At 47.0% G+C, this 15,833-nt stretch overlaps 1 protein-coding gene across 3 annotated transcripts in view; it reads left to right on the top strand.

Moving 5' to 3' along the window:
• The window catches only part of LOC141194360 (uncharacterized), a 135,057-nt gene extending 120,196 nt beyond the window's left edge, over nucleotides 1–14,861 (top strand). For 2 of the 3 annotated variants that reach the window (XM_073662271.1, XM_073662268.1), the window contains exons 2-7: nucleotides 8,470–8,609; nucleotides 8,739–8,918; nucleotides 9,002–9,125; nucleotides 9,209–9,297; nucleotides 9,494–9,584; nucleotides 11,880–14,861. In XM_073662271.1, the coding sequence (XP_073518372.1) occupies nucleotides 8,541–8,609; nucleotides 8,739–8,918; nucleotides 9,002–9,125; nucleotides 9,209–9,297; nucleotides 9,494–9,584; nucleotides 11,880–13,885 (2,559 nt within the window). In that variant the 5' untranslated portion in view covers nucleotides 8,470–8,540 and the 3' untranslated portion in view covers nucleotides 13,886–14,861. Of the gene's footprint in view, nucleotides 1–3,035; nucleotides 3,095–8,469; nucleotides 8,610–8,738; nucleotides 8,919–9,001; nucleotides 9,126–9,208; nucleotides 9,298–9,493; nucleotides 9,585–11,879 lie in introns of those variants that run through there. The other variant, XM_073662270.1, reaches the window with a different exon arrangement.
• Nucleotides 14,862–15,833: the final 972 nt, after the last annotated feature.

The raw sequence follows: 15,833 nt of genomic DNA, 5'->3' as shown, positions 1-15,833 counted from the left end.
CCGTACACACGCGGCTCCGCTCAGTACACCTCGTACACACGCGGCTCCACTCCATACACCTCGTACAGTTGCGGCTCCGCTCCGTACACCTCGTACACACGGCTCCGCCCGTACGCCTCGTACACATGCGGCTCCGCTCCGTACGCCTCGTACACGCGCGGCTCCGCTCCGTACGCCTTATACACGCGCGGCTCCGCTCCATATACCTCGTACATACACGGCTCTGCTCCGTACACCTCGTACACACGCGGCTCTGCTCCGTACACCTCGTACACACGCGGCTCCGCTCAGTACACCTCGTACACACGCGGCTCCGCTCAGTACACCTCGTACACACGCGGCTCCGCTCAGTACACCTCGTACACACGCGGCTCCACTCCGTACACACGCGGCTCCACTCAGTACACCTCGTACACACGCAGCTCCGCTCCGTACGCCTCGTACACGCTCGGCTCCGCTCCGTACACCTCGTACACGCGCGGCTCCTTCTCCGTACACCTCGTACACACGTGGCTCCGCTCCGTACACCTCGTACACACGTGGCTCCGCTCCGTACACCTCGTACACGCGCGGCTCCGCTCCGTACACCTCGTACACGCGCGGCTCCGCTCCGTACACCTCGTACACGCGCGGCTCTGCTCCGTACACCTCGTACACACGCGGCTCTGCTCCGTACACCTCGTACACACGCGTCTCCGCTTCGTACACCTCGTACACACGCGTCTCCGCTCCGTACACACGCGGCTCCGCTTAGTACACCTCGTACACACGCGGCTCCGCTCAGTACACCTCGTACACACGCGGCTCCGCTCAGTATACCTCGTACACACGCGGCTCCGCTCCGTACACCTCGTACACGCGACTCCGCTCCGTACACCTCGTACACACGCGGCTCCGCTCCGTACACCTCGTACACGCGGCTCCGCTCCGTACACCTCGTACAAACAAGGCTCCGCTCCGTACACCTCGTACACGCGGCTCCGATCCGTACACCTCGAACACACGCGGCTCTGCTCCGTACACCTCGTACACGCCGCTCCGCTCCGTACACCTCGTACACCTGCGGCTCCGCTCCGTACGCCTCGTACACGCGCGGCTCCGCTCCGTACACCTCGTACACGCGCGGCTCCGCTCCGTACACCTCGTACACGCGCGGCTCCGCTCCGTACACCTCGTACACGCGCGGCTCCGCTCCGTACACCTCGTACACGCGCGGCTCCGCTCCGTACACCTCGTACACGCGCGGCTCCGCTCCGTACACCTCGTACACGCGCGGCTCCGCTCCGTACACCTCGTACACGCGCGGCTCCGCTCCGTACACCTCGTACACGCGCGGCTCCGCTCCGTACACCTCGTACACGCGCGGCTCCGCTCCGTACACCTCGTACACGCGCGGCTCCGCTCCGTACACCTCGTACACGCGCGGCTCCGCTCCGTACACCTCGTACACGCGCGGCTCCGCTCCGTACACCTCGTACACACGCGGCTCCGCTCCGTACACCTCGTACACGCTCTTCTCCGCTCCGTACACCTCGCACACGCGGCTCCGCTCCGTACACCTCGCACACACGCGGCTCCGCTCCGTACACCTCGTACACACGCTGCTCCTCTCCGTACACCTCGCACACACGCTGCTCCTCTCCGTACACCTCGCACACGCGCGGCTCTGCTCCGTACACCTCGCACACGCGCGGCTCTGCTCCGTACACCTCGCACACGCGCGGCTCTGCTCCGTACACCTCGCACACGCGCGGCTCCGCTCCGTACACCTCGTACACGCGCGGCTCCGCTCCGTACACCTCGTACACACGCGGCTCTGCACACCTCGTACACACGCGGCTCCGCTCCGTACACCTCGTACACACGCGGCTCCGCTCCGTACGCCTCGTACACACGCGGCTCCGCTCCGTACGCCTCGTACACACGCGGCTCCGCTCCGTACGCCTCGTACACACGCGGCTCCGCTCCGTACGCCTCGTACACACGCGGCTCCGCTCCGTACGCCTCGTACACACGCGGCTCCGCTCCGTACGCCTCGTACACACGCGGCTCCGCTCCGTACGCCTCGTACACACGCGGCTCCGCTCCGTACGCCTCGTACACACGCGGCTCCGCTCCGTACGCCTCGTACACACGCGGCTCCGCTCCGTACGCCTCGTACACACGCGGCTCCGCTCCGTACGCCTCGTACACACGCGGCTCCGCTCCGTACGCCTCGTACACACGCGGCTCCGCTCCGTACGCCTCGTACACACGCGGCTCCGCTCCGTACGCCTCGTACACACGCGGCTCCGCTCCGTACGCCTCGTACACACGCGGCTCCGCTCCGTACGCCTCGTACACACGCGGCTCTGCTCCGTACGCCTCGTACACACGCGGCTCTGCTCCGTACGCCTCGTACACACGCGGCTCTGCTCCGTACGCCTCGTACACACGCGGCTCTGCTCCGTACGCCTCGTACACACGCGGCTCTGCTCCGTACGCCTCGTACACACGCGGCTCTGCTCCGTACGCCTCGTACACACGCGGCTCTGCTCCGTACGCCTCGTACACACGCGGCTCTGCTCCGTACGCCTCGTACACACGCGGCTCTGCTCCGTACGCCTCGTACACACGCGGCTCTGCTCCGTACGCCTCGTACACACGCGGCTCTGCTCCGTACGCCTCGTACACACGCGGCTCTGCTCCGTACGCCTCGTACACACGCGGCTCTGCTCCGTACGCCTCGTACACACGCGGCTCTGCTCCGTACGCCTCGTACACACGCGGCTCTGCTCCGTACGCCTCGTACACACGCGGCTCTGCTCCGTACGCCTCGTACACACGCGGCTCCGCTCCGTACACCTCGTACACACACGGCTCTGCTCCGTACACCTCGTACACACGCGGCTCTGCTACATCCACACTGTAAAGCCCTCCTGACCCCACACATAAACTTCAGCTCATCCAGCACCATGACAACCAGCACAGCAGAGTCCTGCATCCACTGAGGCCCCTGATCATGTGACCCCTGACTCCTCCCCTCCTGTGACCTCATCACAGCTCCTGTGCGCACAGAGCAGCCATATATGTGGTGGCGGCTCTGCAGGTGGAGGTATGTGGAGACCCCATTACTGGGCGCAGGGGGCATTAACCCCTTCAGCACCGAGACTCTTTTGGGGTCTTGTGTTGCCCCTTTATAAGAATCATAAGGTTTTTGTTCTGTTTCCTATAATAGATACATACGACCCAACTATGGAGACAGGAAGGAAGGAAACGTATTGTTCTCATAGTACAGGACCCCTTTACTGGCCCCACAGTGTAATGCCCCCATTATGCCCCTTATGCAGGATGTATGATGCCCCCCACAGTGTAATGCCCCCATTATGCCCCTTATGCAGGATGTATGATGGCCCCATTATGCCCCTTATGCAGGATGTATGATGCCCCCCCACAGTGTAATGCCCCCATTATGCCCCTTATGCAGGATGTATGATGCCACCACACAGTGTAATGCCCCATTATGCCCCTTATGCAGTATGTATTATGCCCCCACACAGTGTAATGCCCCCATTATGCCCCTTATGTAGTATGTACGATGCCCCCACAGTGTAATGCCCCCATTATGCCCCTTATGCAGGATGTATGATGCCCCCACAGTGTAATGCCCCCATTATGCCCCTTATGCAGTATGTAAGATGCCCCCACAGTGTAATGCCCCCATTATGCCCCTTATGCAGGATGTATGATGCCCCCACACAGTGTAATGCCCCTTATGCAGTATGTATGATGCCCCCCACAGTGTAATGCCCCCATTATGCCCCTTATGCAGTATGTAAGATGCCCCCACAGTGTAATGCCCCCATTATGCCCCTTATGCGGTATGTAAGATGCCCCCACAGTGTAATGCCCCCATTATGCCCCTTATGCAGGATGTATGATGCCCCAGTGTAATGCCCCCATTATGCCCCTTATGCAGGATGTATGATGCCCCAGTGTAATGCCCCCATTATGCCCCTTATACAGGATGTATGATGCCCCACACAGTGTAATGCCCCCATTATGCCCCTTATGCAGGATGTATGATGCCCCCACACAGTGTAATGTCCCCATTATGCCCCTTATGCAGTATGTACGATGCCCCCCACAGTGTAATGCCCCCATTATGCCCCTTATGCAGTATGTATGATGCCCCCCACAGTGTAATGCCCCCATTTTGCCCCTTATGCAGTATGTATGATGCCCCCACACAGTGTAATGCCCCCATTATGCCCCTTATGCAGTATGTATGATGCCCCCCACACAGTGTACTGCCCCCATTATGCCCCTTATGCAGGATGTATGATGCCCCCACACAGTGTAATGTTCCCCCATTATGCCCCTTATGTAGGATGTATGATGCCCCCACAGTGTAATGCCCCCATTATGCCCCTTATGGAGGATATATGATGCCCTCACACAGTGTAATGCCCCCATTATGCCCCTTATGCAGGATGTATGATGCCCCCACAGTGTAATGCCCCCATTATGCCCCTTATGCAGGATGTATGATGCCCCCACACAGTGTAATGCCCCCATTATGCTCCTTATGCAGGATGTATGATGCCCCAGTGTAATGCCCCCATTATGCCCTTTATACAGGATGTATGATGCCCCACACAGTGTAATGCCCCCATTATGCCCCTTATGCAGGATGTATGATGCCCCCACACAGTGTAATGTCCCCATTATGCCCCTTATGCAGTATGTACGATGCCCCCCACAGTGTAATGCCCCTTATGCAGTATGTATGATGCCCCCCACAGTGTAATGCCCCTTATGCAGTATGTATGATGCCCCCCACAGTGTAATGCCCCCATTTTGCCTCTTATGCAGTATGTATGATGCCCCCACACAGTGTAATGCCCCCATTATGCCCCTTATGCAGTATGTATGATGCCCCCCACACAGTGTACTGCCCCCATTATGCCCCTTATGCAGGATGTATGATGCCCCCACACAGTGTAATGTTCCCCCATTATGCCCCTTATGTAGGATGTATGATGCCCCCACAGTGTAATGCCCCCATTATGCCCCTTATGGAGGATGTATGATGCCCCCACACAGTGTAATGCCCCCATTATGCCCCTTATGCAGGATGTATGATGCCCCCACAGTGTAATGCCCCCATTATGCCCCTTATGCAGGATGTATGATGCCCCCACAGTGTAATGCCCCCATTATGCCCCTTAAGCAGGATGTATGATGCCCCCACAGTGTAATGCTCCCATTATGCCCCTTATGCAGGATGTATGATGCCCCCACAGTGTAATGCCCCCATTATGCTCCTTATGCAGGATGTATGATGCCCCCACACAGTGTAATGTCCCCATTATCCCCCTTATGCAGGATGTATGATGCCCCTACACAGTGTAATGTTCCCATAGTATCGCCTGAGGTCCTGAAGTTGGAATAATCCCTCTAGAGTTGGTTTTCCCTTTGCCTGCTCCCCTACATGTAGACCCTCGAGCATGTATACATGCATGTAGGGGAGCAGGCTTTACTAGATATCGAGGCTTTGTACAGTAATATACCGCATGAGGATGGTATCAGAGGAGTAAGATATTTCCTGAAATCGAGATCAGTAGAGTGTAGCAGACATAATGACTTCATGGAGGATCTTCTAAAATTCACTCTTACTCATAACTTCTTTCTTTTTGACGGGAAGTACTTCCACCAGCTCAGGGGTACTGCGATGGGGAGCCTCTGTGCCCCCTCATATGCTAACTTATCCCTGGACTGGTGGGAGGAATCCACAATATTCAGGGATGGTCATAAGTGATGGCATCCATATATTGGGGTATGGTACAAATATATTGATGACATTTTTATCATCTGGTCGACGACGAGTGAACAATCTTTTGAATTTGTCAGGGAACTCAACATCAATAGAGTGGGCCTGAGATTTACATCTAAATTTAATTATAATAATAATTTTTATAGCGCCAACATATTCCACAGCACTTTACAATTTTAGGGGGGACTTACACAGACAATACAGACTTTACAGAATAAGCATAACTCCGATATTAAAAGGAGTGAGGGCCCTGCTCACAAGCTTACAGTCTATAAGGAAATAGGGGAGACACAAAAGGTAAAATGTACATATATTGTATAATACAGCCTTAATATACTAAATAGGGTAAGTACATAACACTACATGAACTGATCGCCAGCCAGTATGTGTACAGTACAGACAGAGGCTATTCAGTGCATGGATGGTATGAGCATGATTTTGAAGAAAATTTTAATATGGGCCAAAACTGGGACAGTTAGATAAGTATGTTGAGGTGATAGGCCAGTCTAAATAAATGGGTTTTTACGGCACGCTTAAAACTGTGGGTATTGGGAATTAATCAAATTGTCCTGGGTAGTACATTCCAAAGAATTGGTGCAGCATGCGAGAAATCTTGGAGACGGGAGTGGGAGGTGCGGCTTACTGAGGATTTCAGCTTTAAGTCATTAGCAGAACGAAGGGCACTGGTAGGGTGGTAGACTGAGACGAGGGAGGAGATGTAGAGTGGTGCTGAATCGTGGATAGCTTTGTGGGTAAGAGCAATAAGTTTATATTGAACTCTGTATTGGATGAGCAATCAGTGCAATGACTGGCACAGGGAAGAGACATCGTTGTATCGGTAGGTGAGACCGATAAGTAAAGAGTTGCAATAGTCCAGACGAGAATGAGTAAGAGCTACAGTAAGAGTCAAAGGAAAGAAAATTTCTAATTCTAGAGATGTTTTTGAGGTATAGAAGACACGAGCGAGCAAGTGATTTGATGTGAGGAGTGAAGGAAAGATCTGAATCAAGTATGACCCCAAGACAGCGGGCATGTTGCTGGCGAGTAATGATGGAGCCACAAACAGAAATGGCAATATCGGGCACAGGTAGGTTAGTGGAGGGAGGAAATAAGAGGAGTCCAGTTTTTGACAGATTCAATTTTAGATAGAGGGAGGGCATAGTGTTAGAGACAGCGGAAAGACAATCACTGGTATTTTGTAATAATGCAGGAGTGATGTCCAGAGAAGAGGTGTCTAATTAGGTGTCATCAGCATAGAGATGGTACTGAAAACCGAATTTGCTGATTGTTTGTCCAATAGAAGCGGTGTATAAGTAGAAAAGAAGGGCGTCTAGGACTGATCCTTGAGGAACCCCGAGAATAAGGGGAAGGGGAGAAGAAGAGAAGCCAACAAAAGACACAGTGAAGGAGCAGTCAGAGAGGTAGATCGACAGTGTCGAATGCTGCAGAGAGATCCAGGAGAATCAGCAGGGAGTAGTGACCATTAGATTTTACTGTTAGTTGATCATTAGAAACTTTAGTGAGTGCAGTTTCAGTAGAATGTTAGTTATCTGAGAGATAGCGGATTAGACAGGAGTGGACCACTTGTTCGAGTAGTTTAGAGATAAAGGGAAGATTGGAAACAGGTCTGTAGTTAGCAGCACAGTTCTCGTCGAGGGATGTTTTTTTAAGTAATGGATGTATGCTGGCGTGTTTAAAAAAGGAGGGAAAAATAATAGATGAAAGGTAGAGGTTTAATATTTTAGTTAGGTGAGTAGTGACAGCTGGAGAAAGGGACTGAAGGAGATGTGAGGGAATAGGGTCACTGGTGCAGGTGGTAGAGCGAGATGAAGAAAGGAGCCTTTTCACTTCTTCTTTCGTGACTGGTTTGAAGTCAGAAAATTAGCAAGATGCAGTGTGGGAGGGAGGAGTATGCATAACATTTGGGGATTGAGAGAAAATTTCCTATCGGATATGGTCAATTTTTTCTTTTAAATAATTGGCCTGATCGTCAGTGCTGAGGTTGATGTTTGAGGCCTGTGCTGTTTGATTAAGGAGAGAGTGAAAAGTGTCAAACAGGTGTTTAGGATTATTGGACCATGAGATGACGAGGTTGTTAAAGTAGGTTTGTTTGGAGAGGTGAAGGGCGGAGTTATAGGTTTTAAGCATAAATTTATAATGGAGGAAATCTTCGGCCAGATTAGATTTTGTCCACAGCCGTTCGGCACACCTGGAGCACCACTGGAGAAAGTGTATTTGCAGTGTGTTCCAGGGTTGTCGCCGTCTGTGCCGAGTTGTTCTCTGTGTAGGAGGTGCGGCTTCATCCAGGGCGCATTGCAATGTTTCGTTATAATGCTTCAGTGCAAAGTCAGGGCATGAGAGGAAGGAGATTGGGGCCAATGATGATTGCAACATTTTCATAAATTTCTGGGTGTTAATGGCATGTATATTTCTATAAGTGTGGAAAGTGGGGGTGTCTTGAGCAGGGTGACAGTTCTTGACAGAGAATGAAAGAAGGTTGTGATCAGAGAGTGGAAGAGGAGAGTTAGTAAAATCATGTATTGAACAGAGCCGGGCGAAGATCAGGTCAAAGAATATTTCCATCTTTATGTGTAGGAGAATTAGTAAGCTGTGAAAAATGGTCTTATCCATCAGCTTATCTTTTTCTCATTCAGAACTCTAAAATACCGGATCCTCTCAGTGAAGATCATCTATATAAGAAAATTTTCCTGATTTATCCAGGAAAATGATGGACAAGATGGCGGAGAGGATATTACACCTCGCCCTAGAGATCCTCTTCCGTCTTACTGGAGAGGTGAGAGATTCTGATGACGTCACATTACATCATTCTTATCTATGGGAATAACAGATGGACAGAACTGGAGAGGTGAGGACTCTGGAAATGTCTGGAGGGAGATTTATTAATGTGTCTCTCCATAACCAGGATTACACAGTAGTGAAGAAGACCTCTAGTGAGCGCTGTCAGGACCCTGTGTCTGAGGAATGGGGAATACCCCTGAGCCCAATCACAGGGCCTCCACCTCACCCTCTGATACATGAGGACATCAATGACCAGAAGATCCTAGAACTCACCTACAAGATGATTGAGCTGCTGACTGGAGAGGTGACACTGCTGGGAATGCTGGGATATTATACAGTAATGCTATGAAGGGATCTGGGGGATGACGGTATCATTGTATGTGTCAGGTTCCTATAAGATGTCAGGATGTCGCTGTCTATTTCTCCATGGAGGAGTGGGAGTATTTAGAAGGACACAAAGATCTGTACAAGGACGTCATGATGGAGGTTCCCCAGCCCTTCACATCACCAGGTAATAGACAGGACTAAATACACACGGCCTATAATTATCTGTATGTAAAAAATGTATTCAGTCCTTGTATGTGTTTCCTCCAGATCTATCCAGTAAGAGGACAACACCAGAGAGATGTCCCCATCCTCTTCTTCCACAGGACTGTAAACAAGAAGATACCAATGTTCTTCAGGTAGATGGAGAGAAGATGTCATGAGATTTCCCCTATGATGTGTAGACGGCTGTAAAGGTCCTGTCTTCAGTCTTGTTTTATCCACCATTATTATGTTTTAAATTTGTGTTATGAGAACGGTGGAGATAACAGGATTAGAGCTGATCATAGATGTGACTTCTTCATCTGTCTTTGACTTTTATAATATTTGTTTCAGGGTGAAGATCTGACCCATATTAATACTACAGAGACATATGTGAGGGGTGATGAGCGGTGTAAAGAGGAGATTCCTACATATGACTACCCAGGTGAGTAGTAACCACTAAATGCAGAGAAGTCACAGATTCTTCTCAGTCATTGGCTGTGGCTGCTTTATCGGTGATGTAGTCCAGCCATATCACAATCGTGTGATCACCATTTTGCCTCTAGACCACAACATTCTCCTCCGTCCGAAAATATTCAGATTACTTTGTGTAATTGTGAAAGCCCTTTTCTGTAGCACTTACAACCTGGAGGATCCACCTACCCCCTGGGATTAGGAGACGCTGACCGTTACCTGCCCAGATCTGTAAACTACAAAGCCAAATGACAGCGTACGTAGAATGTGCTGACTAGTGAGAAAATCCCTTGAAGAAAAATATAATGATGGGCCTGTAAGAGAAAGCGGAGGGTAATGATGGTGTTGGCTTCCTAGATCCCTGATATCTTTTTGGATGAATCTACCTTCTGTGCTGCTGAATGTGCTCATATGGTCCCTACAAGACCAGGTCCAGTCTTTTTGGCCAAACTTCACTTTTATGATCGACAACATTAAATGTGCAGTGAGGCCAAGTGTGAATTTCTGTACAATAACAGCAGAGTTTCCCTTTATCCTGACTGTTCAATTTATTTTAAAACCAACTAACTTCAAACTGGATTGTGATAAACTATACAGAAAACATTACACCTGTGCCATGATATATCTCTAAGCTGTGCGTGGCTGATGGCTGTAATATACATTTATTCACGCCTGCAGGAGATGTGTTGGCTCCAGCCCTGGTTTCATAGATTCACTCCACATCATAAATAGTATTGAGCAAATTTGTTCGGCATTTCAAATTCAGGTTCGTGTTCGGGGTTCCGGCTTGTTCAAGCCAAATGGTCCACCATAAATGAGTGCAACTCCAGTTTAGTGTTGGATTTCTCCCTTCATACATACGTTGTTGTTGGGGATGTTACATGTTTTTATATTCTTTCTTTTTTTTACAAATTCCCTCTCTATGATAGTTTCATTGTGGTTGGATCAGCCGGCCTCACTTATGTGACTCTATAACTCCCTGGTAGTTTTTCAAAAAGATCTCCATTACCTCTTCCAAATGCCCGAGATCTACATTTAAGACACCTCAGCTCTGCAGTATTATAAAAAAGTTCACTTTAAATGTCTAATATTTCTTCTTGACACTCATCTGACAGAAAATATTGGTTCTTATGATAGTTTAGATTGCCAAGAGCCACCGAGCCCCATACTCCAATTACCCCAGAGAGGTTTCACCACTAGTTACTAATTTTTCTCTGATGAAGACTGTTCAGTTTGATCATTTCAGTCGATGTTTTATTGTCTATAGTCACAGTTTTTAACTTCTGTAATCCTCTGATTTAACCCCTTCCCGCAGTTTTATGTTTCTGATCAGGCCCCATTTTTCAAATCTGACGTGTGTCACTTTATGTGGTGATAACTTTGGAATTCTTCACAAAGGATAATAGGAAACAAATGGACCTTACAAATTATTTTCCAACTTCTTTTGAATCTGACAATCCCCTATATACGGTTGTACACTACTGTCTGGGCACATGGCAGGTTAAGAAGGGAAGGAGCGCCATTTAGATATTAGGAATGCTCAAAAGATGGCTACCACGAACAGGCTTGTCACTATCTACCCTGTTTACAGATTTCACAAATTACTTTGATCATCACCCTTTAACCCCTCTACGTGGATCTGAACCTACACAGAGACCCCTAGGCTTGGGCCACGGTGTTAACTGCTCTTCTTTGGAGTGAGATGGAAAGAAGAATAGTCAGGTAGCCGGGTCAGAACCAGGAGGGCAGAGAAAATACAAAATCAGAAGACACGAGTAGTCAGTAAACGGGCCGAGGTCACAACAGGAAACAAATCCACAAGCCGGGAGCTGAGCACAGAGGACTGAACCAGAGGAGAACAAGGCTGTATCTGGCAGCTTCCAGCAATATGCTTCCACCTTTAGTAGGGTGCAGTGCTCTCCAAATGGCTGAAGCAGGGAGCAGATTATTCCAGCTGGACAGCACACACACCCATACTGCCAGACTGGATGGTACTACAGGTCCCAGGCACCCTAATCTTAGTGGCTGGACAGAGCCTGCGCCTTTTACTCCATATTTGGGAGCCAGAATGAACAAACAGTTGAACACCACGCTCCACTGCTTCATCCTATGAGGTTTTCTATTAGATGGTCATTGTCTTGGTGAATAAGTGAATTTTTTTATATAACTTGCCTTTTTTAATGGACCGTTTAAGTAGAAATGTTCAAAAATATAAAATTCAAGGATTCTTTATTAAAAAAATGATGATTGTTTTTATTCTTGGCAGATGACTGTACCAGGAGATCAGAGGGACAGCTGACATCTTCAATTTTCAAATCAGATAATTTTCAGATTCCACAGGATACAATTGAAATGAATGACATTACTCCAGATTTACCATCATCCCTTCACAGCAAAGATCTGTCATCTGATCCTTTGAAACAGGTCTCGTCTTCTGATTCATTACCGACTACTAAGGAAAATCAAAGTCACAAAATAAGCATTAAAAAACAAACTGCTCCTAATGCAAAGAAGCCATTTTCACATTCAGAATATACAAATAGTTTTCTTCTCAAAAAGTCTTTTTTTAAACATCAAAAAATTCACACAGCGAAGAATAGATTTTCTTGCTCCAAGTGTGGGAAATGTTTTAATCAGAAATCAAGTCTTGTTAGGCACCAGATAACTCACACAGGAGAGAAGCCATTTTCCTGTTCAGAATGTGGGAATTTTTTTACAGAGAAATCAAATCTTATCAAACATCAGAGAACTCACACAGGGGAGAAGCCTTTTCCATGTTCAGAATGTGGAAAATGTTTTAACCATAAATCTAGTTTTCTTAAACACCAGAGAACCCACACAGAGGAGAAGCCTTTTACATGTTCAGATTGTGGGAAAAGTTTTGTACAGAAATCAAATCTTAATATACATCAGAGAACTCACACAGGGGAGAAGCCATTTTCATGTTCAGAATGTGGGAAATATTTTGCAAAGAAATCTACTCTTATCAAACATGTGAGCACTCACACAGGGGAGAAGCCTTTTCCATGTTCAGAATGTGGAAAATGTTTTGTACAGAAATCATATCTTAATATACATCAGAGAACTCACACAGGGGAGAAGCCATTTTCATGTTCAGAATGTGGGAAATGTTTTGCAGAGAAATCAAATCTTTTCAGACATCAGAGAACTCACACAGGGGAGAAGCCTTTTCCATGTTCAGAATGTGGAAAATGTTTTTCTGAGAAATCAACTCTTATCAACCATCAGAGAACTCACACAGGAGAGAAGCCATTTTCCTGTTCAGAATGTGGGAATTTTTTTACAGAGAAATCAAATCTTATCAAACATCAGAGAACTCACACAGGGGAGAAGCCTTTTCCATGTTCAGAATGTGGAAAATGTTTTAACCATAAATCTAGTTTTCTTAAACACCAGAGAGCCCACACAGAGGAGAAGCCTTTTACATTTTCTGATTGTGGGAAAAGTTTTGTACAGAAATCAAATCTTAATATACATCAGAGAACTCACACAGGGGAGAAGCCATTTTCATGTTCAGAATGTGGAAAATGTTTTTTAAAGAAATCAACTCTTATCAACCATCAGAGAACTCACACAGGAGAGAAGCCATTTTCATGTTCAGAATGTGGGAAATATTTTACAGAGAAATCTACTCTTATCAAACATGTGAGAACTCACACAGGGGAGAAGCCTTTTCCATGTTCAGAATGTGGGAAATGTTTTGTACGGAAATCATATCTTAATATACATCAGAGAACTCACACAGGGGAGAAGCCATTTTCATGTTCAGAATGTGGGAAATGTTTTGCAAAGAAATCAAATCTTTTCACACATCAGAGAACTCACACAGGGGAGAAGCCTTTTCCATGTTCAGAATGTGGAAAATGTTTTTCAGAGAAATCAACTCTTATCAACCATCAGAGAACTCACACAGGAGAGAAGCCATTTTCATGTTCAGAATGTGGGAAATATTTTACAGAGAAATCTACTCTTATCGAACATGTGAGAACTCACACAGGGGAGAAGCCTTTTTCATGTTCAGATTGTGGGAAATGTTTTGGACAGAATTCACATCTTAATAAACATCAGAGAACTCACACAGGGAAGAAGCCTTTTTCATGTTCAAAATGTGGGAAATGTTTTAAACAGAAAGTGCATCTTGATAACCATCGGAGAACCCACACGGGAGAATGCCGCAACTACACCCAACTAGTCTCTGTACAGACAAAAAATGCCCTAGCTGTACAACTAAAAACGTCACCACAGACCTAACTCCCTAATAAGTTGTTGATGAGTTTCTCATACCTCCTGAGGAACCAGAGGGGACACTGCAACACACTGTCAACAAGGGGAAAGGAAAGTATGAAGTAAAATATGAAAACCCTGAATGAGAAACAAAAACACATTCATATAGGGCAAAGAAGGCAAGCTAAGGAGAACCAAAAATAAAAGGAACAAGTATAATCTCCCAGAAACCTAACATTGTTAGAATGAAAAGATACTGGGAGGGAAAGCAAACTGACCGGGAGGATAGTTTCACCTTTGTGGTGAAACTTATAAAATTCATCCTCACCAACTGTAAATGTAAAACCCGTCCATTTATAAAGACCACGGACAAGATAAAGATTCCCAACTCACATCAGGACCACAAGATCCCAGGTACTTTCAGCTGCATCACAATGAACTTAATTATATGTACCAATTGTCCAACTGGGGGTCTGTATGTAGGGAAGACAGGGCAAAAACTTAAAACAAGGATGAATTCTCATCGCCACACAAAATAACGAAAAAAAGAATAGATCTACTTGTGTCCACACATATTTACGGCCACAACTGCTTATCCTTTTCCCATACTGATAGTTCTGCTTCACTTCACTTGTCTGATCTATTGCATTATTCCTGTGCCCTGTAGTGTATAAATATGTGACTATTCGGATTTTGTATTATACTATGTCTCATGAAGAGACCTGAGTAGTCTCGAAAGCTTACTGACTAATGGCTAACTGAAAAAATGGTATCAACCACTGAGGACTCTCAAATTTTAATATTTTTCTCCATACAGCAATTTTAAGATCTCTCCACAGGTGTTCAATGGGATTTAGATCAAGACTCATTGCTGGTTTGAACTCTCCAGCACTTTGTTTCCATCCATTTTCTGGGTGCTTCTTGAAGTATGTTTGGGCTCATTTTCATGCTGTAAGATCCATTACCTAGGACTAGTGTTGAGCGAGTATGTTCTGTTCCGAGTATGCTCGGGTGAGCTCCGAGTATTTACAGCTGCTCAGTGTTATGTTTGAATCGCTCAAGTGTCCATGATTTGCGACTGTTTGGCAGCTTTATTACATGTGAGGAATGTGTAAGAAATGGACATTCCTCACATGTAATAAAGCTGTCAAACAGTTGCAAATCATGCACATGGGAGTGATTCAGACATATCACTGAGCAGCTGTAAATACTCGGAGCTCGGCCCGAGCATACTCGGCGAAAGGGTTAATAGAACATGCTCGCTCAACACTACCTAGGACGCAAACCCAGCTTTCTGACACTAGGCACTATATTGTGACCCAAAATCCTTTGCTAATCTTCAGATTTCATGATGCCTTGCACACAGTCGGAGACAGCAAAGCAACCCCAAAACACCTTTGAACCTCCCCCATATTTGACTGTATGGGTTGTAAATTTATTGATTATGCTGTACACCTTGGACAAAGGAACATGCCGATCTCTAAAGATGGACTTATAACCTTGAAATTGTTGATATTTTTCAACAATTTTGGTTCTCAAGTCCTCAGACAGTTCTCTTCTCCTTTTTCTGTTTTCTCCATGCTTAGTGTGCCACTCATATGCACACAATGCAAAGATTGAATCAACTTCTTCCTTTATCTGGTTTTAGTTGTGATTTTCATATTGCCCACACCTGTTACTTGCCAAAATTGCGTTTGAACAAGCTTCACATGCTTGAAACAAAGTTGTTTACCCACAATTTTGGCAAGGTGTCACCTATTTTGTCCTACCTATTTTGTGTGAAATTATGTTCAATTTGCCTTTTTTTCTCTGTTTTCTTGTGTTGTTCCAATACATGCCAAGGAAATAAACGTGTATAACAAAAAGTGTAATTTCAATAATTTTCTGGGAGAATGACTTCATTTTCTGTAACAATTTCAAGGGAGCCAACACTTTTGACCATGACTTGTTTTTGTTGCCTTTTTAATTTGTTGCA

The sequence above is a fragment of the Phyllobates terribilis genome, unplaced genomic scaffold (genome assembly GCF_046119375.1).
Source record: "Phyllobates terribilis strain yellow unplaced genomic scaffold, ASM4611937v1 Scaffold_69__1_contigs__length_7402412, whole genome shotgun sequence".
In the NCBI taxonomy this organism is placed as follows: Eukaryota; Metazoa; Chordata; class Amphibia; order Anura; family Dendrobatidae; genus Phyllobates; species Phyllobates terribilis.
The sequence above is the reverse complement of the archived record's forward strand: the minus strand, read 5'-3'. Positions and strand labels throughout refer to the sequence as shown.